The sequence below is a fragment of the Atractosteus spatula genome, chromosome 25 (assembly GCF_055471065.1).
Source record: "Atractosteus spatula isolate fAtrSpa1 chromosome 25, fAtrSpa1.hap1, whole genome shotgun sequence".
Taxonomy (NCBI): Eukaryota; Metazoa; Chordata; class Actinopteri; order Semionotiformes; family Lepisosteidae; genus Atractosteus; species Atractosteus spatula.
The window spans coordinates 7,481,212-7,501,000 of record NC_142730.1 but is presented as its reverse complement, the minus strand read 5'-3'; the positions used below and the strand labels follow the sequence as shown (position 1 = coordinate 7,501,000).

Genomic DNA, 19,789 nt, shown 5'->3' with positions numbered 1-19,789 from the left:
TTACAGTGCATGTCTCCCTACTGAGAACTGCAGGGCAGAATCGGCTGATGGGAGCACAGTCCTGGGGCTGGTGGCCCATGCACTCAAGCACACAGCTGCTGGTCCACTTACATCACTGTCCCCTTAACAGATCTTAACCACTGGGGACGTTCTGTTTTTAGATCCTAAACACTTAGGGGTTAGCATTTTTAAATATTGTTTGTTACGTCACTTAAAGTCTCCAGCTTTTTATGTCGATTGCATAAATCTTGCCAAGGTTCTTACCAGGCAACTTGTTGTCTCAGTTAAAGATCCAATGAAGTGAAGAGCTTGGCTGCAATGAAAACCAGCACCCAGGCCCAGGATTGGGAACTTCTGCACTAGTGCAATGTACTGCATTACCAGGACAGCTTGTCCTAATTGTTTAAATTGGCGAGCAGCAGGATTAGTTCATTAGGTTTAGGATCACTGGTTTTCCAGTGGAGGAAAGTGCTCGTGTTAGTTTGACTTGTTGTACAAACAACGTCCTCTAGATGGTGCTGTTTTGCCTCCATATGCCCCAAACCCCCCCCCAACACACACACACAATTTCAAGCTGAACTGACTGATAACGCACATGGACACAGTACCCCTCCCAATATCTCTCTCTCTCTCTCTCTGACTCGCAGCCATTCAGAGCCAAACTAATAAAATGCTGACCTCACAAACTCGCCAGGAGTATCCCTGCCTCAGCATAGCCTAGGAAAGAGGGGTGGTGGGGGTGTGTGTAGGGGGGGCTGGAACAGAAAACGAGAAAAAAGAAGTGTCTCTGGTACCAGCAGGCAGCCTTGCCTTGTTGAGGGCCCCCGAGAGCAGACGCTGTTTAGAGGTAGGTGGGCGGTAGTTTTACAGCACTTCCTGAGTAAACAAGTGTGAGTTTTGCTAAATCTTGTGGCTGTGTGGGCACGCGGGTCCATGCCTGTTCTCCTTGCTTCCCTCCTGAATGGGCTTGATTTGAAAACGGAGTAGGATTTTGGTGAACTTCTGCCCGCAGTGGATATGCAGCGTTCTTGATGCCGAGTGAAAGCAGGAAAGTGGCCTCTCAACCTGTAAAACTGATGACATAAATTCTGTGGGGAAGGATCTGCTGTTCTGTTCTTCGAGCCGGTCTGCTGATTTTATTGGTGATGGATAAAGTGCTTTCATTACCGGGGCAACCTCTGGGCATGTAAACCAGGTGTAATATACAGTGGGGTTCGAAATTATAGGGGTACCCATGTTCTGTGGGTCCCAGAAAAGCCCTTTTCATTATTGTGTTTCTGATCTAGATCTAAACTCTGATCTAGAATCGCTAGCCGCTGCTGCAGACCTGCAAGAGGGATGGGTATGGGCGGTTCCGGTCTCGGACTGGCCAAAGGGTCCTGTTTTTTTCAGGTCTCGGTAGTTAACAGGTGCTGCCTGACCCTGAGCTAGCCTAGAGAGATCTCTCCAGGGACACGTTGGCTCATCTTTAACGCCTCCCAAGAGATTCGAGCTCCCCAAGTGGGACGGCCTTGCTGTAAATAGCGTCAAGTGACCCTGCCCGTGTTGGAAGAACGGGTGTCGTGTTGCTCTGGAGAGGTACCGGTTTGCACATCAAGCACAAGGACAGCCTGGGCCCTTTCACTAGATTGTACGTGTACCAGGGCTGAGGTGGCCAACCCTGGTTCTGAAAGGCCCCCCATCCAGCAGATCTCGCCCCTTAAGTCAGCAGTTTGTAATTATCAGCCTGGGGGTTCTCAAAACTGGTCCTGGAGAGCCCCCATCCAGCAGGTCTCGCCCCTTAAGTCAGCAGTTTGTAATTATCAGCCTGGGGGTTCTCAAAACTGGTCCTGGAGAGCCCCCATCCAGCAGGTCTCGCCCCTTAAGTCAGCAGTTTGTAATTATCAGCCTGGGGGTTCTCAAAACTGGTTGTGGGATAATCACACACCTGTTTGTTTTTGTCCCGCCTGGGCACTCATAATAAGGACCTTAACAGACCTAGTAATAGCTTTCATTTGAACTCTTAGGTTTGCTGTCACTAAACTTGTGAGATATTAAATCTTATATACTTGTGAGATATTAAATCTGAATAGAAAAAAAGAACTTGACAGGTTCTAGCCATGCAATCTGTTGAGGTCTTTAAGACCGGGACTGGGAACGCCCTCACTCAGGAATAATTTCATTTACGACCACTTGTACTGGGGGGTTCGTTAGACTCAAGTATTTCAGACATCATGTGAAATGATAAAACAATTTGCCACCTTGTCCTGACTGCACAGTTCTTGTCGAGTCATGGGTTGATACTGTGTATTATGTGTTTTTAAGAGAATGAACTTGTGTTAAGGTCTCTCTATTTCATGCTTGAAACACTGGGAGAAGTTGCTGAATTGGTCCAGTTCACCCATTAACGAGCTGACTGCGCTCGTTAACAGCCGAGTGGGAATGAAAACCCGGAGATGCCATCTGACCCTGCAGGATCAGGAGTGGCCAGTCCCTAAGAACATGGTGAAGCAAATCGGGGTTCCACTTCAGACGCGATCTCAAGGAGCTGACCTTGGCAGAAGCTGCAGACATTTTTCCGTCGTGGATCCTCTTGTAGTTTTCTTTTGGAGGGTTTTTCGGGAATGAAAGCGACCAGTCGCTCAGGAGCCAGTGGGATGTGACTTGACGGGTTCTGCCTTTCCGGTGGCATTTCCTGGGTTGTGGTTAAAAGCCGTGGGGATCCAGAGGGGTCTGACGCTTGTGGCGGGAGAGGGAGAGGAAAGAGAAATTGGACAGATAGTGGGAAAGCGTTACCAGGCCTGCCCTCTGGCCGCCCTGCGCCGGATCTGTGTGTGGCGGAGGAGTGGGGATGGTGGGAATGGCTGTGCACAAGCAGAGGGGGACTCCACTCCAGGGTCCTGCAAGGAAGAGTGTGTGCGTGTGCGTGTGGGGTGGGGGTGGGGGGTCTTGTTTTCTGAGTATTTCTGAGTCTCTTCCCCAGGTGCAGCAGTGGGGCGTTATGGGGGTGGCGGCTGCTTGTGAAAAAGGCTGGAAATAGTCTGTGGGAGCCAGCTGGCACAGGAGGAGACTGACACGCCGGGCAGGACTCCTCTGCCCTCTCATACCCCTGCTCTTGTTCTGTTGTATTGTGCTCGCTCCCAGTGGCTTTTCCCGGAATCTCCGGAGACAGGTGTGCGTTTGCATCAGCGTTCCCGAGATTGTACGCGCTCAGCAGTGTCAGAGGGGTTAACGTATATCCATACTGTAAAACTGTACTGGGCAAATGCCATTAGGAATGGATTTTCTTGTGGCATTCATGTCTTCACCACAGAGCAATTAATGGATTACTTAAGAGCTACAGAAATTATTTTGCACCGTACTGTGGGAGCAGGACAGGTACAAGGGAAATGCTGATTTCGTTAATGGAGATGATAACAGAAAGTGAATGTCACCATTTAAAAAAAAAAAACACACACAGAGTAACTGTGACCATTCATGTATTTCTTCACCTCTCTAAACAGTCCATTTCTACTGTTCCTGCTCTCTGGCTTGTGTTGTTGTCCTCATTTTTTTCAGGGGTTTCATTCCAGCTGTTTTCAGTTAATTGCAAATATCGCATCTATTCCTGTTCCATGACTGGTTTACAGCTGCTGTATGTTTTGAAAGAGCATTTCCATCCCATTTTCACGCCCAGGTGGGTGATGTATTATGATGCAGTCTGTAGAGTGACCCATCACCATAGACATTAGTACTTAAGAATTGCACTTCTGAAAAGGACTGCAGAATGCAGCTCTGTAAAGCACAGATATTATTGTGGATATAATCTAATAGTAATGCAAGGAAAACACTGTAACTTCCCCAGTCCCACATAATATCAGAACGCTTAAATATACTGAATTACTATATTGGCCTGAAGTCCAGGAGCTCAGAAGTCGGCTAAATGCAATTCAGGCTACTCAATTGTGTTGTAAAGAAGGGTCTTTCCAAGGGAAGAAGCAATATCCAGGCTTATAGACAGTGCTGAAAGGGGGTTGAGCCGAGAGTTGGGGTTTGGGCTGAGCTAGGGTCATACTGTGAGTTAAATTAGTGTTATGGCTGTCTTAAATGCTTAAATGAAGAGGGTTTCATCTTTTCTTGATTCTTTGGTATCGGCCCCTTTGGGAGTTGTGGGTCTTGTTAGGCCCAATGCTAAGTATGTCGGTGTGTCCTATAACTCAGTGTCGGAGAGCAGGGCTCCGGTGTGTCCAGTAGCCCGGTGTCGGAGAGCAGGGCTCCGGTGTGTCCAGTAGCCCGGTGTCGGAGAGCAGGGCTCCGGTGTGTCCAGTAGCCCGGTGTCGGAGAGCAGGGCTCCGGTGTGTCCAGTAGCCCGGTGTCGGATGCAGGGCTCCGGTGTGTCCAGTAGCCCGGTGTCGGAGAGCAAGGCTCCGGTGTATCTAGTAGCCCAGTGCCCCTGCTTGGGAGCTTGTCTTCCTGAATCTCTGGCCCGCCTGTTCCTTGTCTGTGACATTGGCATGGCACGTTATGCACAGGCTGTGTTGATCCCTCTTAGATACACAAATGGAGTGCGATTCTGCTCTCTCAGATCTTGGGCCAACTTGGTTCACTCCCCAGAAACCCATGTCCATTCATCCTAATGAGAACTCTCAACCCCCACCCCTCAGACTGCAGCTTTCCATCTCAGACCTGTTAAGCTTCGTCTTTGCTGCTGTGCTTTGACAGTTGCACCAGTATTAGTAAACGCTCTAAGAAAGAGAACTGTAGAGCTCAGTTTCACTTCAGTTTGCAGTCAGAACTATTTGCTTCATTGCTTGTATGCAGGGGAGGTTTAGAGTAATTGTATCGCTCCTCGTCTGGAAAAACAAAATCGCCACATCAGGGTAAAAGAATTCTTTTGGCTGAAAAAGGAGGATTGCAAGTGGACTCGGTTCAAGTTTTCTTTACCCCAAAGGAGTTCTTCGAGATGCACAGTGAGCCCAGAGGACACCAGTGGATACACAGGCGTAGTGCATGGAGAGCTGCACTGTAAGGACACTTATACAAAGGGAGGTGGGGCTCTGGTGCAAACTGCCCGGTCATGTTGTCGAAACAGATTCCTGGTGAAGCTAGATCCCTGGATCAATTGATTGAGCTACATTGTGAGATAATGTACAGTGTAAAGGCAATCTGATTAACATGTGCCTTTTGAAGATTTTGAGCTTATGGGTTTTGTCTAGCTTATATTTTAGTCAAAATATGAAAAAGGTTTATACTTTTATCTTCTCATCTATAACTTCCTTCCACTGTTTTTGCTGTGAAGGGAAATTCAGTAAAAAGTGGGACGAGAAAGATAATCACATCCAAAAAAAGGGAACGTGGAGCACTAAACTGTGCTTTTACCCTGATCTCACTGGGCTTTATGCCACTGTACTTTACTTTTACCCTCATATACCTCAGTAAACAGACAGCAGACCAAAAAAAACTGCATTGGGTTAACTGAACTGTAACATAAAAAGAACTAGCCTGCAGTTGTCTTGTTGTCTGATGGTAGTCAATGTCACCCTCTGACAAACCCCCTTTCTCAAAAAGAGATGTAGTCACTCAAGCACAAAGCTCCCACCCATCTTCCACACAACCACCGAACACTGCTGATCTCACGCTCTCTGCTTGTCTTAAAGGCCATCTTGTCCTCACACCCGTGAGAGGGTGGCTGTCTGATGCCCTGTCCTGTGCCCAGGCCCGGCTTGTTAGCTGCGTGGTGCTCCGCTCCCCTTGGCGCTATCGGCTGGGCGGTCCCAGCCCAGGGGAGGGGCAGCTGCCTTGTGCAGGGCCGTGATAAATGAGGGAGAGCTGCTCTCCCCTCTGCCTCCCTTCCTTTTTGTCCGTAACCCTATACCTCAGCCCCGCTGTCCTGAGTCTAAGAATAGAGGCCCGGCTCCCTCGCTCTCGCAGCTCTCCTCCTGCTCTCTGTAGCCCACAGCACGGGGCTGCTCTCTCGTCCCCTCGGCCTCTCCGTCGGGCCCTGCGTGTGGAGGCGGCAGACTGCCGAGGTCCTGGCGACAGGCACAGCAGCGCAGGCGGCAGCAGTAGGTGCGTTCGTGCAGCTTAGTGTTCAGGTGTTGAGCGCTGGTGTGTTCAGTGAGCTTGGTGTCCACGAGCTCGGTGGTAAGATGCTGGGCTGCAGTGTGTTCAGTAGTCGAGTGTCAGGGTGTTGAGCTGCAGGGTGCAGGGGAGCTCAGTGCCGGGGTGCAGTGTGTTGGGGAGTTCAGCGTTGGGGTACTCGGAGGCAGTGTTGGGGTGTAGCGTGTTGGGGAGCTCAGTGTTGGGTTGCTGGGCAGCAGTGTGTTGGGGAGCTCAGTATCAGGGTGTTCGTCGGCAGTGTGTTGGGCAGCAGTGTGTTGGGGAGCTCAGTGCCGGGGTGTTCATCGGCAGTGTGTAGGGGTGCAGTGTGTTGGGGAGCTCAGTGCCGGGGTGTTCATCGGCAGTGTGTAGGGGTGCAGTGTGTCGGGCAGCTCCATGTCTGGGTGCAGTGTGTCGGGCAGCTCCGTGTCGGGGTGCTGGCCACAGCGGTGCTGTTGTTCAGAAGGCCCAAGCCTTGTTCTGAAACAAGGTGCCTCTCTTCTACCCTGCAGACAGTGGCCTCTTGCCCAGGAAGGTGCGGTGTGCCAGAGCGAGCCTGATCCCAGCCCGCTGTCAGGATGTCCTCCAAAAGCAAGGAGAACTACCGCGACATCGATGAGGATGCCATCCTCAAGGGCCTCAGTGCCGAGGAACTGGAGCAGCTGGAGTATGAGCTGCAGGAGATGGACCCTGAGGTGAGAATCCCATCAATCCCATCAACTCCAGCAGCTGTATCACCCTGCAACTCCCAGCTGGCAGCCCGCTGAAGCTCAGCAGGTGTGAGCCTGGCCAGCATCTAGACGGGAGACCTCCTGGGAAGGTTGCTGCTGGAAGAGGTGTTAGTGGTGACCAGTAGGAGGCGCTCACCCTGCAGTCTGTATGGGTCCTAATGCCCCAGTATAGTGATGGGGGCACTATATTATAAAAAAGGTGCCGGCCTTCAGGTGAAGAGTAAAACCAAGGTCCTGACTCTCTCTGGTCATTAAAAATCCCTGGGCGTTTCTCAAAAGGTGTAAGAGTGTTACCCCAGTGTCCTGGCCAAATTTCCCCCTGGCCTTTACCAGTCATGGCCTCTTAATAATGCCCATCTCTGGACTGGCTTCATCATTCTGTTCTCCTCCCCACTGACAGCAGGATGTGTGGGGTGTGTACTGACACACTTTGGCTGCCGTAGCATTATCCAGGTGGGGATTACACATTGGTGGTGGCAGTAGGATTACACATTATGTTCTGAGTTGGAGTGTCCAGAAAAGAGCTATATAGGGATTATTATTATTGTTCTTATCAATAGATGATCACTCGGGTAGGACACTTGATCTTGATACCCTGCAAGCCAAAAGCTCTGTTCCCTCTTACTCCAAGAGCGCTGCCGAGAAATCCCTAGATTTGTGCAGATCTCCAGCGTTTTGTAAGACACTCCCCGTTTTTCTCCTTTCCAAAGAACGCCATGTTGCCGGCGGGCATGCGCCAGCGCGACCAGACCAAGAAAAGCCCCACGGGACCCTTCAACCGTGATGCCCTGCTAGAGCACCTGGAGAAGCAGGCCCTGGAGCTGGCCGACCGTGAGGACCTGGTGCCTTTCACCGGGGAGAAGAAAGGTGCGTCTCCCGCCGACTCTCCCCCTGCAGCACTGCGCGCAACGGGCCGGCCTGCCCTCCTCTTGAGCATGATTTCCGGATCTCCAGAGTGACGGCAAAACTGGCGTTCAGGATTACTTTGTGCGTGCTGGTTCACAGCTGGCCCCACCCCACGGTGCAACTGTCACCTGTGATTGCAGACGCAGGCTGTGATTGGCTACCGTACCACTTCGGCACCAAACAGGTTATTAAGATCCGGGAACCGCTCTGCGGACTCTGCAGAACTGGGTGGACGGTGATGCATCCAGGCCTTCCTCTCGGCTACACCTCTGTCTCGCCCACAAGGCCTCCTGTCCCCGTCGATGCAATGATGTGTCGAAAGAGTCTTGTTTCCTTTCCTGGAAATTTCGGATTGCCAGTATTTTTAGGCTGCTGGGATTCCAGAGGTTTATTTCCTTGTGCAAGCAGGAGAACCGTGGTGACGCTGTAGTATTACAGCACTAGGTTTCCTGGGTTTGATTACTGGCTGAGACTCCTGTCTGCGTGGAGTTTGGATGTTGCCCCAAAGGTTACACGGGCCTTGGTCATATCAGTCTTTTCCCCAAGACATGCATGCTGGGTTTCTTAGACTGCTTTAAATTGCCCTCCCTACCTCCCATAGTTTATTCTAATAATAACAATACACCCCCCTAATGCCTGTTTTATTACTCTGGCCATGAGTGGAGAATCTTTGGCATCACTGGCTATGAGGCAGCATGATTTGAGATTTTGGTGCTGATTATTTTATTTCCCCAACTTATCATCCCTGATGAGAGCGGAATCGTTTCTGTGCGACGCAGACAGAGAGGCACGTTATTTCACAAAGCCGAGTGCGACAGTTTTATTTTCCTGGGTTTTGATCCAGTCAGCATCGTATCATTTTAAAGCTTTCTGCATTTGACTCTGCAGTTCAGTTCCTCGTGTATGCTAACTGGGAAGTGCGGACTTACGCTGGACTTCAATCTGCAGGACCAAGATCTGTCTTGTTTCATCACTGCAGGCTGAACCTAGATGGTCGCTCTTTGTGCAGAAGTTTTGCTCTCATTAAAATGGGGTCTATATTTAGGCCTTTTATTTATGTGTGTGTGTGTGGGAGGTTGTCGTGATAATTGGAATACCATGGTGGTTTTATTTCTTGAGAGCGGGTCTGAAATGTGGCAGCTCGGTGAGTTTTGGCACCCCCCCCCCCCCCACAGGCAATTATAGATTCCCTCCCACCTTCCCTGATTTTCATCTCCATGCCTCACTCCACACATGGGCTCAGTTGTAATTAGGAAAAGATGTTTGGCACTCTGCTCTGCTCTCCTGCGAGGGATTCGGTGTTAGTTACCAGGATCGTGGAGCGTTACTTGGTAATCGGTAGAAGCAAGTAGAAAAATGATCTGGAACAAACAATTTGCCTGAAGTCTCCTGATCCACAGGCTGGAAACACAGCACCTTTCTCTGTGATGATCGGTGGGAAAAAAACTGTTTCCTGCTGCTGAGCATAAACTAATAATTGTTTATCAAGGGGGCAGATGCTCAGATTACATAGGAGTTATATTTCAGCTTCTTTTTGTGCACAAAATCCTACTGATGCAGCAGAAAAGTATTGTGTGCGACATTGCTTTAGTTACTTAGGTCACAGACCCCAGCAGTGAGCTTGGGATGGCTGGCGAAACGAAGGGGGCTTTCTGGGATTGATTTCCGGCCGAGTCCCTTGCTGCCGTGCCTGAATCCGAAATGTCTGCCTTGACTTCCCAGGGAAGCCCTTCATTCCCAAGCAGTCGAAGAGAGAGATCCCGCGGGAGGAGCAGATCACCCTGGAGCCGGAGCTGGAGGAGGCCCTGGCCAACGCCACCGACGCCGAGATGTGCGACATCGCAGGTGGGCAGGGGGGGCGCGGGGCTATGCTTCTGCAGATGGAATCCTTTTTTACTCTGATGTATTGGCAAACCATAAATAACACCATTGAAGCACAGGTTCAAAAACTGTTTGTCCTTGCTGTGACATTAGTTGACCTGTTCTCGAACCCGGAGCCACTTCAAAGGTGTAACAGGGCGGCGCAGAGGGTCCGTTGGCTAGAAATGACTTGAAGAATTCAACCAAACCCTTGAGATTTCACTTGGAACTGTGTGAGGCACAATGCAGCAGCACGTTGTCTTGGAAAACTGAACCGACGCCTGATGTTCGGAATGATTCATGTGCACTGGGATATCAGGATGTCGGCTCCCATGTTGTTCCTACATGTGAGCTTGTGCAGTTCTCTTCATATGGATTTTGTACATTGACAGAATTGCGTTATTTGTTACCAGTGTCTTTCTTTTACTTAATGTATTGCTTTAAAATGCCTGCTTCCTTTCAGAAGAGTTTTTGTGGTTTTAAGAATAGTAATAATTCCTTACACTTGTATAGTGCCTTTCTGGAAACTCCATTCAAAGTACTTGACATGTAGTGGGGACTCCCCTTCACCACCACCAGTGCGTAGGCCCGCCAGTATGATCTGACGACAGCCAGAGTGCAGCAGTACTCTCCCCACACACCAGCTCTCAGTGGGGAGCCTGACTCTGTCGTCGCGCTGACAGCGATGACGCCCGCCCGCGGCCGCGGAGCCCTGGCCGCTTCGGGGGGTCTCCAATTCCCACAGCTCAGCAGCAAGCTGAGCGCACCTGGCACCCAGCCGAGGGGCTGCGCCTGCTGGGAGAGGAGGGGACGCTGGGGGGATCCACTTACACCCATCAAGCCCTCAGAAGCGGGCAGGTGGGCTTTTTTTAAATGGTCTGTCTCCGAACCCGCTCCTCCTCCTTCCCATCTCCCCCCCTCCTCTGTCTTTCTCGGATCTGACCCACCTGCATGCTCAGGAGCGCCCCCCTCTGCACACAGCTATTCACAGATAATTTGATGAAGAGAAAAAAAAGAGAAAAAAGTTCATGAAATGAGCAAAGCTGTGTCCAGTCCCATAGCGGCCAAGTGTAAGACGGAAAGTGAGAATGGTCTCCTTCAGGTGCTCAATTTCCTCGCTCTCTCCTTCGCTACATCCTCCCCTCCCCTGTTTTTCTCTCTCTCCTGTGTCGGCTGCCTTTGCACCACCAACCCCTCCTCTCTCCTGACAAGCACCCATTGGGAACCCCAGTTTTGGCCAAAGACTTCAGCAGAGAACCCCAGGGGTATCACAGGTTTTGTAGGCGCCCCTTAAGGTTACTGAGAAACAAGCTATCGATCCATGAAGTCATTCAGAGCTCAGCTGGAACAAAAAGCACATGGCACTTTGTCAGCTCTCCAGGTCTCCTGATACAAGACTGTGCAAAGGCTAATTGATCCTGAATGCCCTGTTTTTGGCAGCAAGGAATGTATTGGGATAGCATTAGTGCCCAGTGGCTCCAGATGATAATGGATGCAAGATTGAATTTGCAGGAAATCAAAGTAATATGATGGGTGTTAGTGTGGTGTGTTTGTCTGGTTGGAGATTTTAAGAACTGGAGTGTGTGCCAATTAAGGACTTTGCATTCTTTCTCTGACGGCATGCTTAGACATGCAGTGAAATCACTGCTGAACTGCAAGTGCATCAAAGTGTGTTTGTGGTTTCTGAAATACTCAGTGATGCCTGGTGCAATCCGGTCCGCTCACAAAGTAGAATTCTTCCAAACCCAGGGCAAAGGAAAGCACATTGTCTGCTGCTGATTGTGAGTGAGAAAACCCACATGCATCTGAAGAAAATGTGAATTCACGGTTTTTGGCTTGCGATTTCTATGCTTCCTGGATTACAGACAGATGTGCTCCGTTTCGGTATCTGTCAGAGCAGGGGTGTCCAGTTCTGGTCCTGGAAGGCATGTCAGTATATCTGTAGGTTTTCAAGGTCTAAGTAACCTGACAGTAACCTGCTGGTTTAGCTGGTTAAGAGGGCAGTTGGACTGAAAACCTGCGGACACATCAGCCCTCTGGGAGCAAGCCTGGACATTCCTGTTGAAGATCAATGGAAAATACTGTGGCCACAGCACTCCCCTTTTGAAGTTCACAATGTCGTTTAAGAGCATTTTGACATGTGATAGTGGCTTGGCCTGGAGAGTGTGTGTGACTGTGTGTGGTGTGTGTGGCCATCTGTAAAACTGTTTCATCCTTGGATATAATAGAGGATGAGACATTGCAAATGAGCAATTTGAGAAACTGTTGATTGTAAAGCTGGGTGTTTCTCAACTTCCTGCAATCTAAAAAGTCATAGTCACAAGGGGTTAAAAGTTAAAAGTCCAGAAAGTGTGCACTGGAGTGTACAAGGTGTGTGTTTCATGATCAGCGTGGCCGTGTGGTTAGTGCAGATCAGAGTCTTTCTCTGAACACAACAGGAACAAAAAAATAAGAAGAATTTTTAAAGCACCTATCCAAACCCAAGGATTGCAGTGATAAAAGAAAAAGACAAAGAATGTACAATAACAAGTATAAGAAAGAAAAAAAATTAAACTACACATGTACAAAACATACAGGTCCATAGTTAGGATGTAGGGCAATCGGACATAGGCCCTGGTGAAAATTTGCAATGTAAGGAGAAATCCCTCTCCCACACTACTAATCCCGGTGTTTGATCCTCGTTCCATTGATGCGTAGCCAGCTGCTGCTCATTTTAGGTCGATTAACACGGCGGTCTGCTTTCCGTTCTCGCCCAAGTCAGTCAAGACCGGTCAAGCGCGTTCAGTGTTTTTTTTTTAAAAAAACGCAAAGCCCTGGAACTGTATAGCTCGTGGTGGGTGTAGCTGGGTCAGAACCACGCACGGCTCAGCCAGAAAAAGAAATGAGGTCATTCGGGGGAATTCGGGAAGGATTCAAACTGGCTGGTGTTTCGCGATCGTCTGGGCCCACGAAGGAGTGAAAGAGCTTGCGGTCGGTCTGTATTGCTGCTTTATTTATTCTGGGTTCAGGCTGGAGCTGCATTTAGTGAATTGAGCGATGCATGGAGGGGCAGCTGTGATAGTGGTTGAGGTAAAAACCCATTTTACCTGCAGGAGGGTCCTGGTTCTGGTTCCTAGTTCTGCTACCCATTACGGGTCCTCCTTGTGCTCCTGTCCTGTGGATGAGATACCAAACTGCGGATGTGCTGTCAGTCACTCAGGGGGCAGCGGCTCATGGTGGTTTCCTATATTTATGTTTATATTCCCCCAATAAGTGTCTTTTGGAGGAGAGTATTTGACAAATGGTCCACTGATTTTTATTCCAGTACACCAGCAGCTCCGTGATCATTCCATGTCCTGCCAGGACTGTAGGATTCAGGATTCTGGCCGGATTAGTCAGTGAAGGGCCCCGCGTGTTGCTGTGGCTTCGGCCTGGAGTCCGTCCCAGGACAGCCTTGGGGCCTCATTAGGCAGGGCGATCCCTTTGTCTTGATTGTGTTTTGGCTCGAGTGACAGCGTAAGCTGGCAGGGGGGAACAAAGAAGTTGTTTGGCTCGGCCGCGTCAGAAAACTCAGTGTTTCTTTCCATGCATCTGTGAATATGGGAGATTCTAAAGAGATGTTTTGTATGGAGCAAGGTGCACTGTCACACTGACCGGCCTTGAACAACCAGGCAATTGTCAACCCCTCTCCTTCAGTCTGTCTCAGTTTCTCTCCTTGTGTGTCTCTCTCTCCCTGTCTTACCTGGTTGGAGCAGTTGTTGTGATACAGTCAGAGGGCAGAGGGTCTCCCATTCCTGTCTGCCAAAGTCTAGCCTAATAAGCACTGCTGCCCCCTGCTGCTGGGAAGAGATCATTACGCTGCAAAACAGTCAGATTTATTTTGTGACCCCCTACAAACAGCATAAACAACAAAGCCCACCACATTCCTTGGTGCTACGTTTGTTGGCTCTGGAAGTTGCGTCTGAGCTGCTTTCGTTGCCCAGATATAGCGCCTGGAGAGAGCTATGACCCTGGAGAGGCAGCGGGACTGCAGTGTGAAACGGTGCTGTGGCGGATGTTGATAGTGGTGGCGTTCCACTCTGTGCTGCTGAGCCACAGACGGAGCCCACTGCACTGCTTGTTCTTAATGTACCGAGCGCACAGCTTCTGTAATTCCAAAATGGCACTGTGGTACTCTCGGGAGGTTATTCTGGAAAGCTGAGCATGTGCAGGCCTGGATGTCGATACAAGCCGGCACGTTTACGGTATTTTACATAGTCGGAGTCTTGCGTGACCCGGGTAGGGGGGTTTGCCGGAGATGGCCGTCCCCGCAGTGAGCTCATGAAGCGGTATTCCTTGTCTCCCTCTGTTTATCCAGCTATCCTGGGAATGTACACGCTGATGAGCAACAAGCAGTACTACGACGCTCTCTGTTGCGGAAACATCGTCAACACGGAAGGAATCAACAGTGAGTCCTCTGTTAACCTCGCAGCAATCCCTCCTGGTCCTGGAACACTGACTGACGGACAGGACGATGAGCTAGAGAAGGGCGCAGTCCAAATCAGACACAAACATGATTACCCTGGTTTTCCAGGGCCAGGGTATTTGTTTAACATTTTATTTTATCATATATACAGTAAAACTAGCGGTAAGAAACGAACAGTGTCCAGAGCAGAGAGGCAGGAAGGCCTTTCTCGAGGCTGAGGGAGAGGAAGTTAGGTGGGGAGCTTACACTCGTCGCACAGTTTTGTTGTCAATAGGCTTGAGAGCATTGTGCAGGACCCAAAACGCTCCCCACCCCCCCCCCAGTGCACCGCAGAGCAGAACCAGGCACTTCCTCGGTTTATTTTTCACCACGTGTCTGTGACCGCAGGCGTGGTGAAACCCGACAAGTACAAGACGTACCCCGACGAGCCCCCAAACCCCACCAACGTGGAGGAGACCCTCAGGAAGATCAAGAGCAACGACGAGAGCCTGACGGACGTCAACCTCAACAACATCAAGGTGGGGCCGCGGTGCTCCGGGTGTCGGGGACTTGACCAGTCAGCCAGCAGGTCTTGCTCGTGTCCTGCTCTGACTCCTTGCGTTTTCCCAGTGGTGCAGATTGGGATTACAGGATAGGATGTAGAAAAATCTGTGCCAAGGTTTTCTTAAGGAACTGGGGCGCGTGTTATGTTATTATTGTGTGTAAACACATTGTGTTTCGGGGACCACAATGGGCTTGGCCTGAGGAGAGAGCATTGCTTTGTGGATGCTGTGAGGTCTACAGATTTAACAGTGCACATGCGCAGAATTGGGCAGAAAAGGTAGATCAGCGATAAGAGGTTAGGAGTTTTTTTTTATTATTCCGTGATTTCAAATTTCAGTAAGTAAGGAAGGAAACTGTTGTGTGCAGGATATCCCCATCCCCACGCTGAAGGAGATCTTCGAAGGCATGAAGACGAACACCTCGGTCAGGAGCCTGAGCATTGCTGCCACGCGCAGCAACGACCCGGTGGCCTTTGTGAGTAGGCGAGAGTCGCCATGCCAGGACGTCCCTTAGCGACGCAGTCTAAACCATTGAGGGTTCTTACAACACAGATTGCAACAAGGAAAGTTGAAGAAACATATGTAGCATTTTATCTTCACTGTCTGTCTAGGCAGAGACACACACAAGGCTTGTGTCAGGCGTGAAATGTTCTGAAGCAGATGCTACCTTGCAGCTCGTAATCCGTGGAACAGATCGCAGTGCTCTGCGATGGGGGAGGGAGATGGACTTCTCTGTGTTCAGTCTGTGTACTGGAAACGTTGCAGCATTCTGCTGCTGCCGTGCCTGATCAGTGCGTGCTCGTGTGTGTGTGTGTGTGTGTGCAGGCTGCTGCCGAGATGCTGAAAGTGAACAAGAGCCTGCAGAGTCTTAACATCGAGTCGAACTTCATCACGGGGGAGGGCATGATGGCTGTCATGAAGGCCCTGAGAGAGAACAGCACGCTGACGGAGATCAAGATCGACAACCAGGTCTGAGCCGCCGCCTTCACGGTGTGAGAAAACTGAGTGGCGTTCTTAATGCCTGAAGGACAGGGGTTGGTTACTCATCATAATAATAATTCCTTACACTAATGTAGCGCTTTTCTGGACACTCCACTCAAAACACTTTACAGGTAATGGGGATCCCCTCCACCACCACTAGTGTGCAGCCCCCACCTGGATGATGCACCAGTACGCTCCCCACACACCAGCTCTCAGTGGGGAGGAGAGCAGAGTGATGAAGCCAGTTCAGAGACGGGGATTATTAGGAGGCCATGATTGGTAAAGGCCCTGGGGGAAATTTGGCCAGGACACTGGGGTAACACCCTTACTCTTCTCGAGAAACACCCTGGGGTTTTTAATGACCACAGAAGGTCAGGACCTCGGTTTTAAGTCTCCTCTAAAGGATGACAACTTTTTTACAGTATAGTGTCCCCGTCACTATACTGGGGCATTAGGACCCACACAGACCGCAGGGTGAGCGCCCCCTACTGTTCCTACTAACACCTCTTCCAGCAGCAACCTTAGCTTTCCCAGGAGACTGACCAGGCTCACACCTGCAGAGCTTACTCTTATCTGTAAGATGCATGTTACCCCACACATTTAATAACTGCTGAGCACTCCATTGTAAAGCCTTATAAGGTAACACTATCCACCACATTCCCTCTGATCTATACTGATATCCTGCACCATTCCTTTGCTTTATCGCATTCTGGGGAACAACGTTGAATTTAAACTAAAAAAAATCAATCAGGAGCCTAGAGATCGCTCAGTGGGGTGTAGCATGGATGATGTCGCTCTTAGGGCCCTGTGTGCTAAGGAAGTGTTTGGCATTATTGTTCAAAGTTCCAGGATGTTGTGTCCGGCTGGCTTGATTAGATTAATGTGAGCTGTTTGTTCCCGGCCCTTAGACATGCTGGAGTTGTAGCCATTGTGTTTTGTAAGTGAAATAAAATCCCAAACTTTTGACTACAAACAATAATGCACACATACCAGTGAAGCTACTTATTAAATCTGTGAAGACTTCAGTTATCTAATGAAGGGGGGGCTGGAATGAAAGCCAGCAGGTGTGGGGGTCACCAGGGCCAGGACTGGGTATTCTGAACAACAGTGCTGTTGCTGACCCGACCCGGCCTGACCTCTGACCCCACGGGCCTGTCCTTTCCAATGCAGAGGCAGTCCCTGGGGGACTCGGTGGAGATGGAGATTGCTGCCATGCTGGAGAGCAACCCCTCCATCGTGAAGATCGGGTACCACTTCACCCAGCAGGGGCCCCGCGCCCGCGCCGCCATCGCCATCACCAAGAACAACGACTTCCGTGCGTACCGAGACGCGCCTGGGGGGGGGGGGACGCCAGCCCCAGCCTCGGCCTTCTCATCGCGCCTTCTCTCTTTCTCGTTGCAGTCCGCCAGCAGAGAGTCAGATGAGAGCGCCCCGGAGGGGGTGAAAAACAGGGGGAGCCGCTCGTTCAGGGACTGTGACGTCACCCCCGGGCCTTCCCATAATCCCTCTCTCGCCCCAGGACTTCCCGCTGCGATCGTGTGCCCCCCAGCGGTCTGTGATGTACTAGCGCCCTCCCCCCTGGCCCCTCGAGGTCTTGATGACCTACACCTCAACAGCGGAAAGGCTCTTCTTCTGCTTCCTTTTCCTTTGCTGAGGAATTCAATTCCCAAATATCGCGGTCGCTTCCCTAGAGGCCTTCGTCTTCCTTCCCGTTTCTGGTTTCGGCCCGCTCTGTGTCCCTCTGTGGAACTCCTTAGACATCCCGGCTGACGCTGACATCGGCATGCCGTGATCCGAGCTCGGACTCCTTGATGACCCGCGGGCTGGGGAAGAGCTGAAGTTCAGGCCGTGATTGATTGATCCAGTTACGTCAGTAAGAGCTCAGGAAGAAAAGCAGGAAAGCCCTGCAGCTCTCCAGGTCCAGGAAGGAGGATCACGGTCCTAGAAACTTCGCCTTTCGGAGGATTGGATGCCGAAAGGCATATCTGTGGCTCCCGGTAGGAGAGTCAGCCGGACAGCTTCACAGGACGAGCGGGATGAGGTCCCTCGGAATTGGGCACTTCCATGGAACGTCAGCCAAGAAAAGTCCGTCTCTGCTAGCCTTCCAGCTCGTTTAGGGTGTGAGGACATTGAAGAAGCTGGGGCAAAACAGAGCTTTTACAAACACTGGCAGCTCTGTTCTTGAAAAGATGGACAACTTTCATGTAAGGAAAAGCAGGGAGGCCCCCAGCAACAGAGCTCACCCCCCCCCCCCCCCCCGCCCCTATCAGGGATCTCTGCTCCTGTTCCTGGAGGGACCAGTGCGTCTACAGGTTTTCACTCCAGCTGGGCTCCTGACAACCCCAAGCTGCACATTACCGGCTTCATTGGACCAGTATACCAGCTTCCCACTGCTCTTCAGGTGCTGCTGTGTTAAACTTGCCCATCCCCTCTGGCACCTGGGCTGGAGACTTGGCCCCCTGTTCCGTACATCAGTTCCCCCGGGAAACGTGACCCAGAACTTCCTGTACCCGGGAGAAGACCAGCAGGGGGAGGCAGCCTCCATCCCTCCCTTGGCCATGTTGTCTTCTGGGAGGCCAGTGCAGATGAAGAGTGAAGTGCAGCCCCTACAACAGGCTGCACGTTCACTTTGAGGTTGCAATTCCTTGAGAATCCTCTGGTGCACGTGTTCGCAGTAAAAAAAAGTCAAATTTTGTTCAAATTGTCCGATTCCTGAAAGATCAGGTGGGGTGAAGGTGGCGTTTTGCCTCAGATACCCCCAAAAATGTAAGCAAAATCCAGAAAGGTTGGGGAAGAGTCGAAGGGAAGGTTCAGGCCGCAAGCTGCTTTCTGCGGTAGGCTGTCCTGCAGAATCCCCCGTGCAGTATGGGAGTTTTGAGAGTTGCCAATCACAGCGCAGCCAAGCTGGGGAATAAGAGAAGGCACTGGAGAACCCCCCGGATCTGCTCTAAGGAGGTGTGGCAGTGATCCCCAGGACGGCCACAGAGCTCACTAATCAATCGAGACTTGTGTTTAAATATCTTCATCTCTTATGTTGTTATAGAAATGCAAGCAGCGAATCTTCAAGTGAGAAACCGTGTGAACTTTGGCTTGTTCCTACTTCATTGCCCTGGTATCGCGGACAGCAGAGCCTACGTCATTCACCAGAGATGCCATCGTTCCAGCAGAAGGCATCTCTGCAGGCCTGACAAAACGAAGCCTTAGCAAAAGAAAATGAATTAACGGAGAAGCAGCTTTTCGCAGCGAGTTTGACGCAATTTACCAAGCCTCCCGTGAGGCAGGCGGCCCTTAACAAAAGCAAGTTTCAAGTTGTTTGAGTTTAAGTACGCAATAAGTGTAAATAGTATGAATAAAACTAAATTTAAATTCTTCCACTTGTCTGTAGCTTCCTGCTTGTCTGAACTGTGCGCGACGGGCTTGCGCATCGAGGGGAATAGATCCGTCTTTTCCTTCTCCCAGAGTCCTTCTGCCGGTGTGTGTGTTTGTGTGTGGGGGGGGGGCTCACTCCTGTAGTCAGTGGCAGCTGCGCTCTGGGGAACGGTCGCTCATGGGGCTTCGGCAGGTGACTGAGCACGTGGCACAATTCCAGCAGATTTCTTTTCTGTCCAAAGTTAGAACAGAAGGAAAGGTCTCACACAAGGGGGCTAGATCCCCCAGCTCTCGGGATCCAAGGATTATGTGTCCGAGCCGTTCCTTGAAAGAAGCCGGCTTGCTCGGGGAGGTCTGAGGACTGCAGGGTGGCCTCGGCTCTGTGGGGGTCCTGCCCTGTGCCGCAAGATCTGATTTCTCAGATTAGTTCTCCGAAATGAGTTCAATTTCTGTTTACTCACACAGGTTTCCTCTTCAGCTGTTTGTGACTTAGGAGACGTAGAATGCCTGTTATGGTGCATCTCCTGAGAAGCAGCCTTTCAGGGGCAGAGGGGGAGGTCAGAACCTGCAGGGGGAAAAACGAGAGGGCGAAAGGCAGCGAGGCTTAGGCCCAGCATGCTGCCCCTGAATGTGATGCAGGTAAGGGGTGGGGCAGGGTGCTCTGCAGCGTGGACGGAGTTAAGAGGCCTGTGCAAGTGGCAGGTGGCTTTTATGTCATTTCTGCACGGGGTGATTCAGCCCCTGCAGGAATGGTGTCGGGGTCTGTTCTCCACCTGTGTTATTTATACCTTCAGAGCCGGGTGGCAGGGTGACTGTATCCCGCCGGGATTGGGTTACAGAGTGCTCAAAATACATGCAGTTTTTAAGGGGAGCTGGGAAGTGTGTGTGTGGGGGGGGGA

General features: G+C 50.8%; 1 protein-coding gene across 2 annotated transcripts; it reads left to right on the top strand.

The window, feature by feature from the left end:
• The first annotated feature begins 632 nt into the window (after positions 1 to 632).
• tmod4 (tropomodulin 4 (muscle)) lies at positions 633 to 18,891 on the top strand. Of its 2 annotated transcripts, none has more exons than XM_088905429.1 (10): positions 633 to 847; positions 6,570 to 6,752; positions 7,499 to 7,655; positions 9,417 to 9,539; positions 13,891 to 13,980; positions 14,386 to 14,516; positions 14,908 to 15,015; positions 15,366 to 15,509; positions 16,692 to 16,836; positions 16,923 to 18,891. In XM_088905429.1, exons 2-10 carry the CDS (start codon positions 6,636 to 6,638, stop codon positions 16,943 to 16,945), a joined length of 1,038 nt encoding a protein of 345 aa, XP_088761555.1. In that variant the 5' UTR covers positions 633 to 847; positions 6,570 to 6,635; the 3' UTR covers positions 16,946 to 18,891. The 2 variants fall into 2 exon arrangements, with proteins under 2 accessions (XP_088761555.1, XP_088761556.1); XM_088905430.1 differs by lacking the exon at positions 633 to 847 and adding an exon at positions 5,843 to 6,027.
• The last annotated feature ends 898 nt before the right edge of the window (positions 18,892 to 19,789 follow it).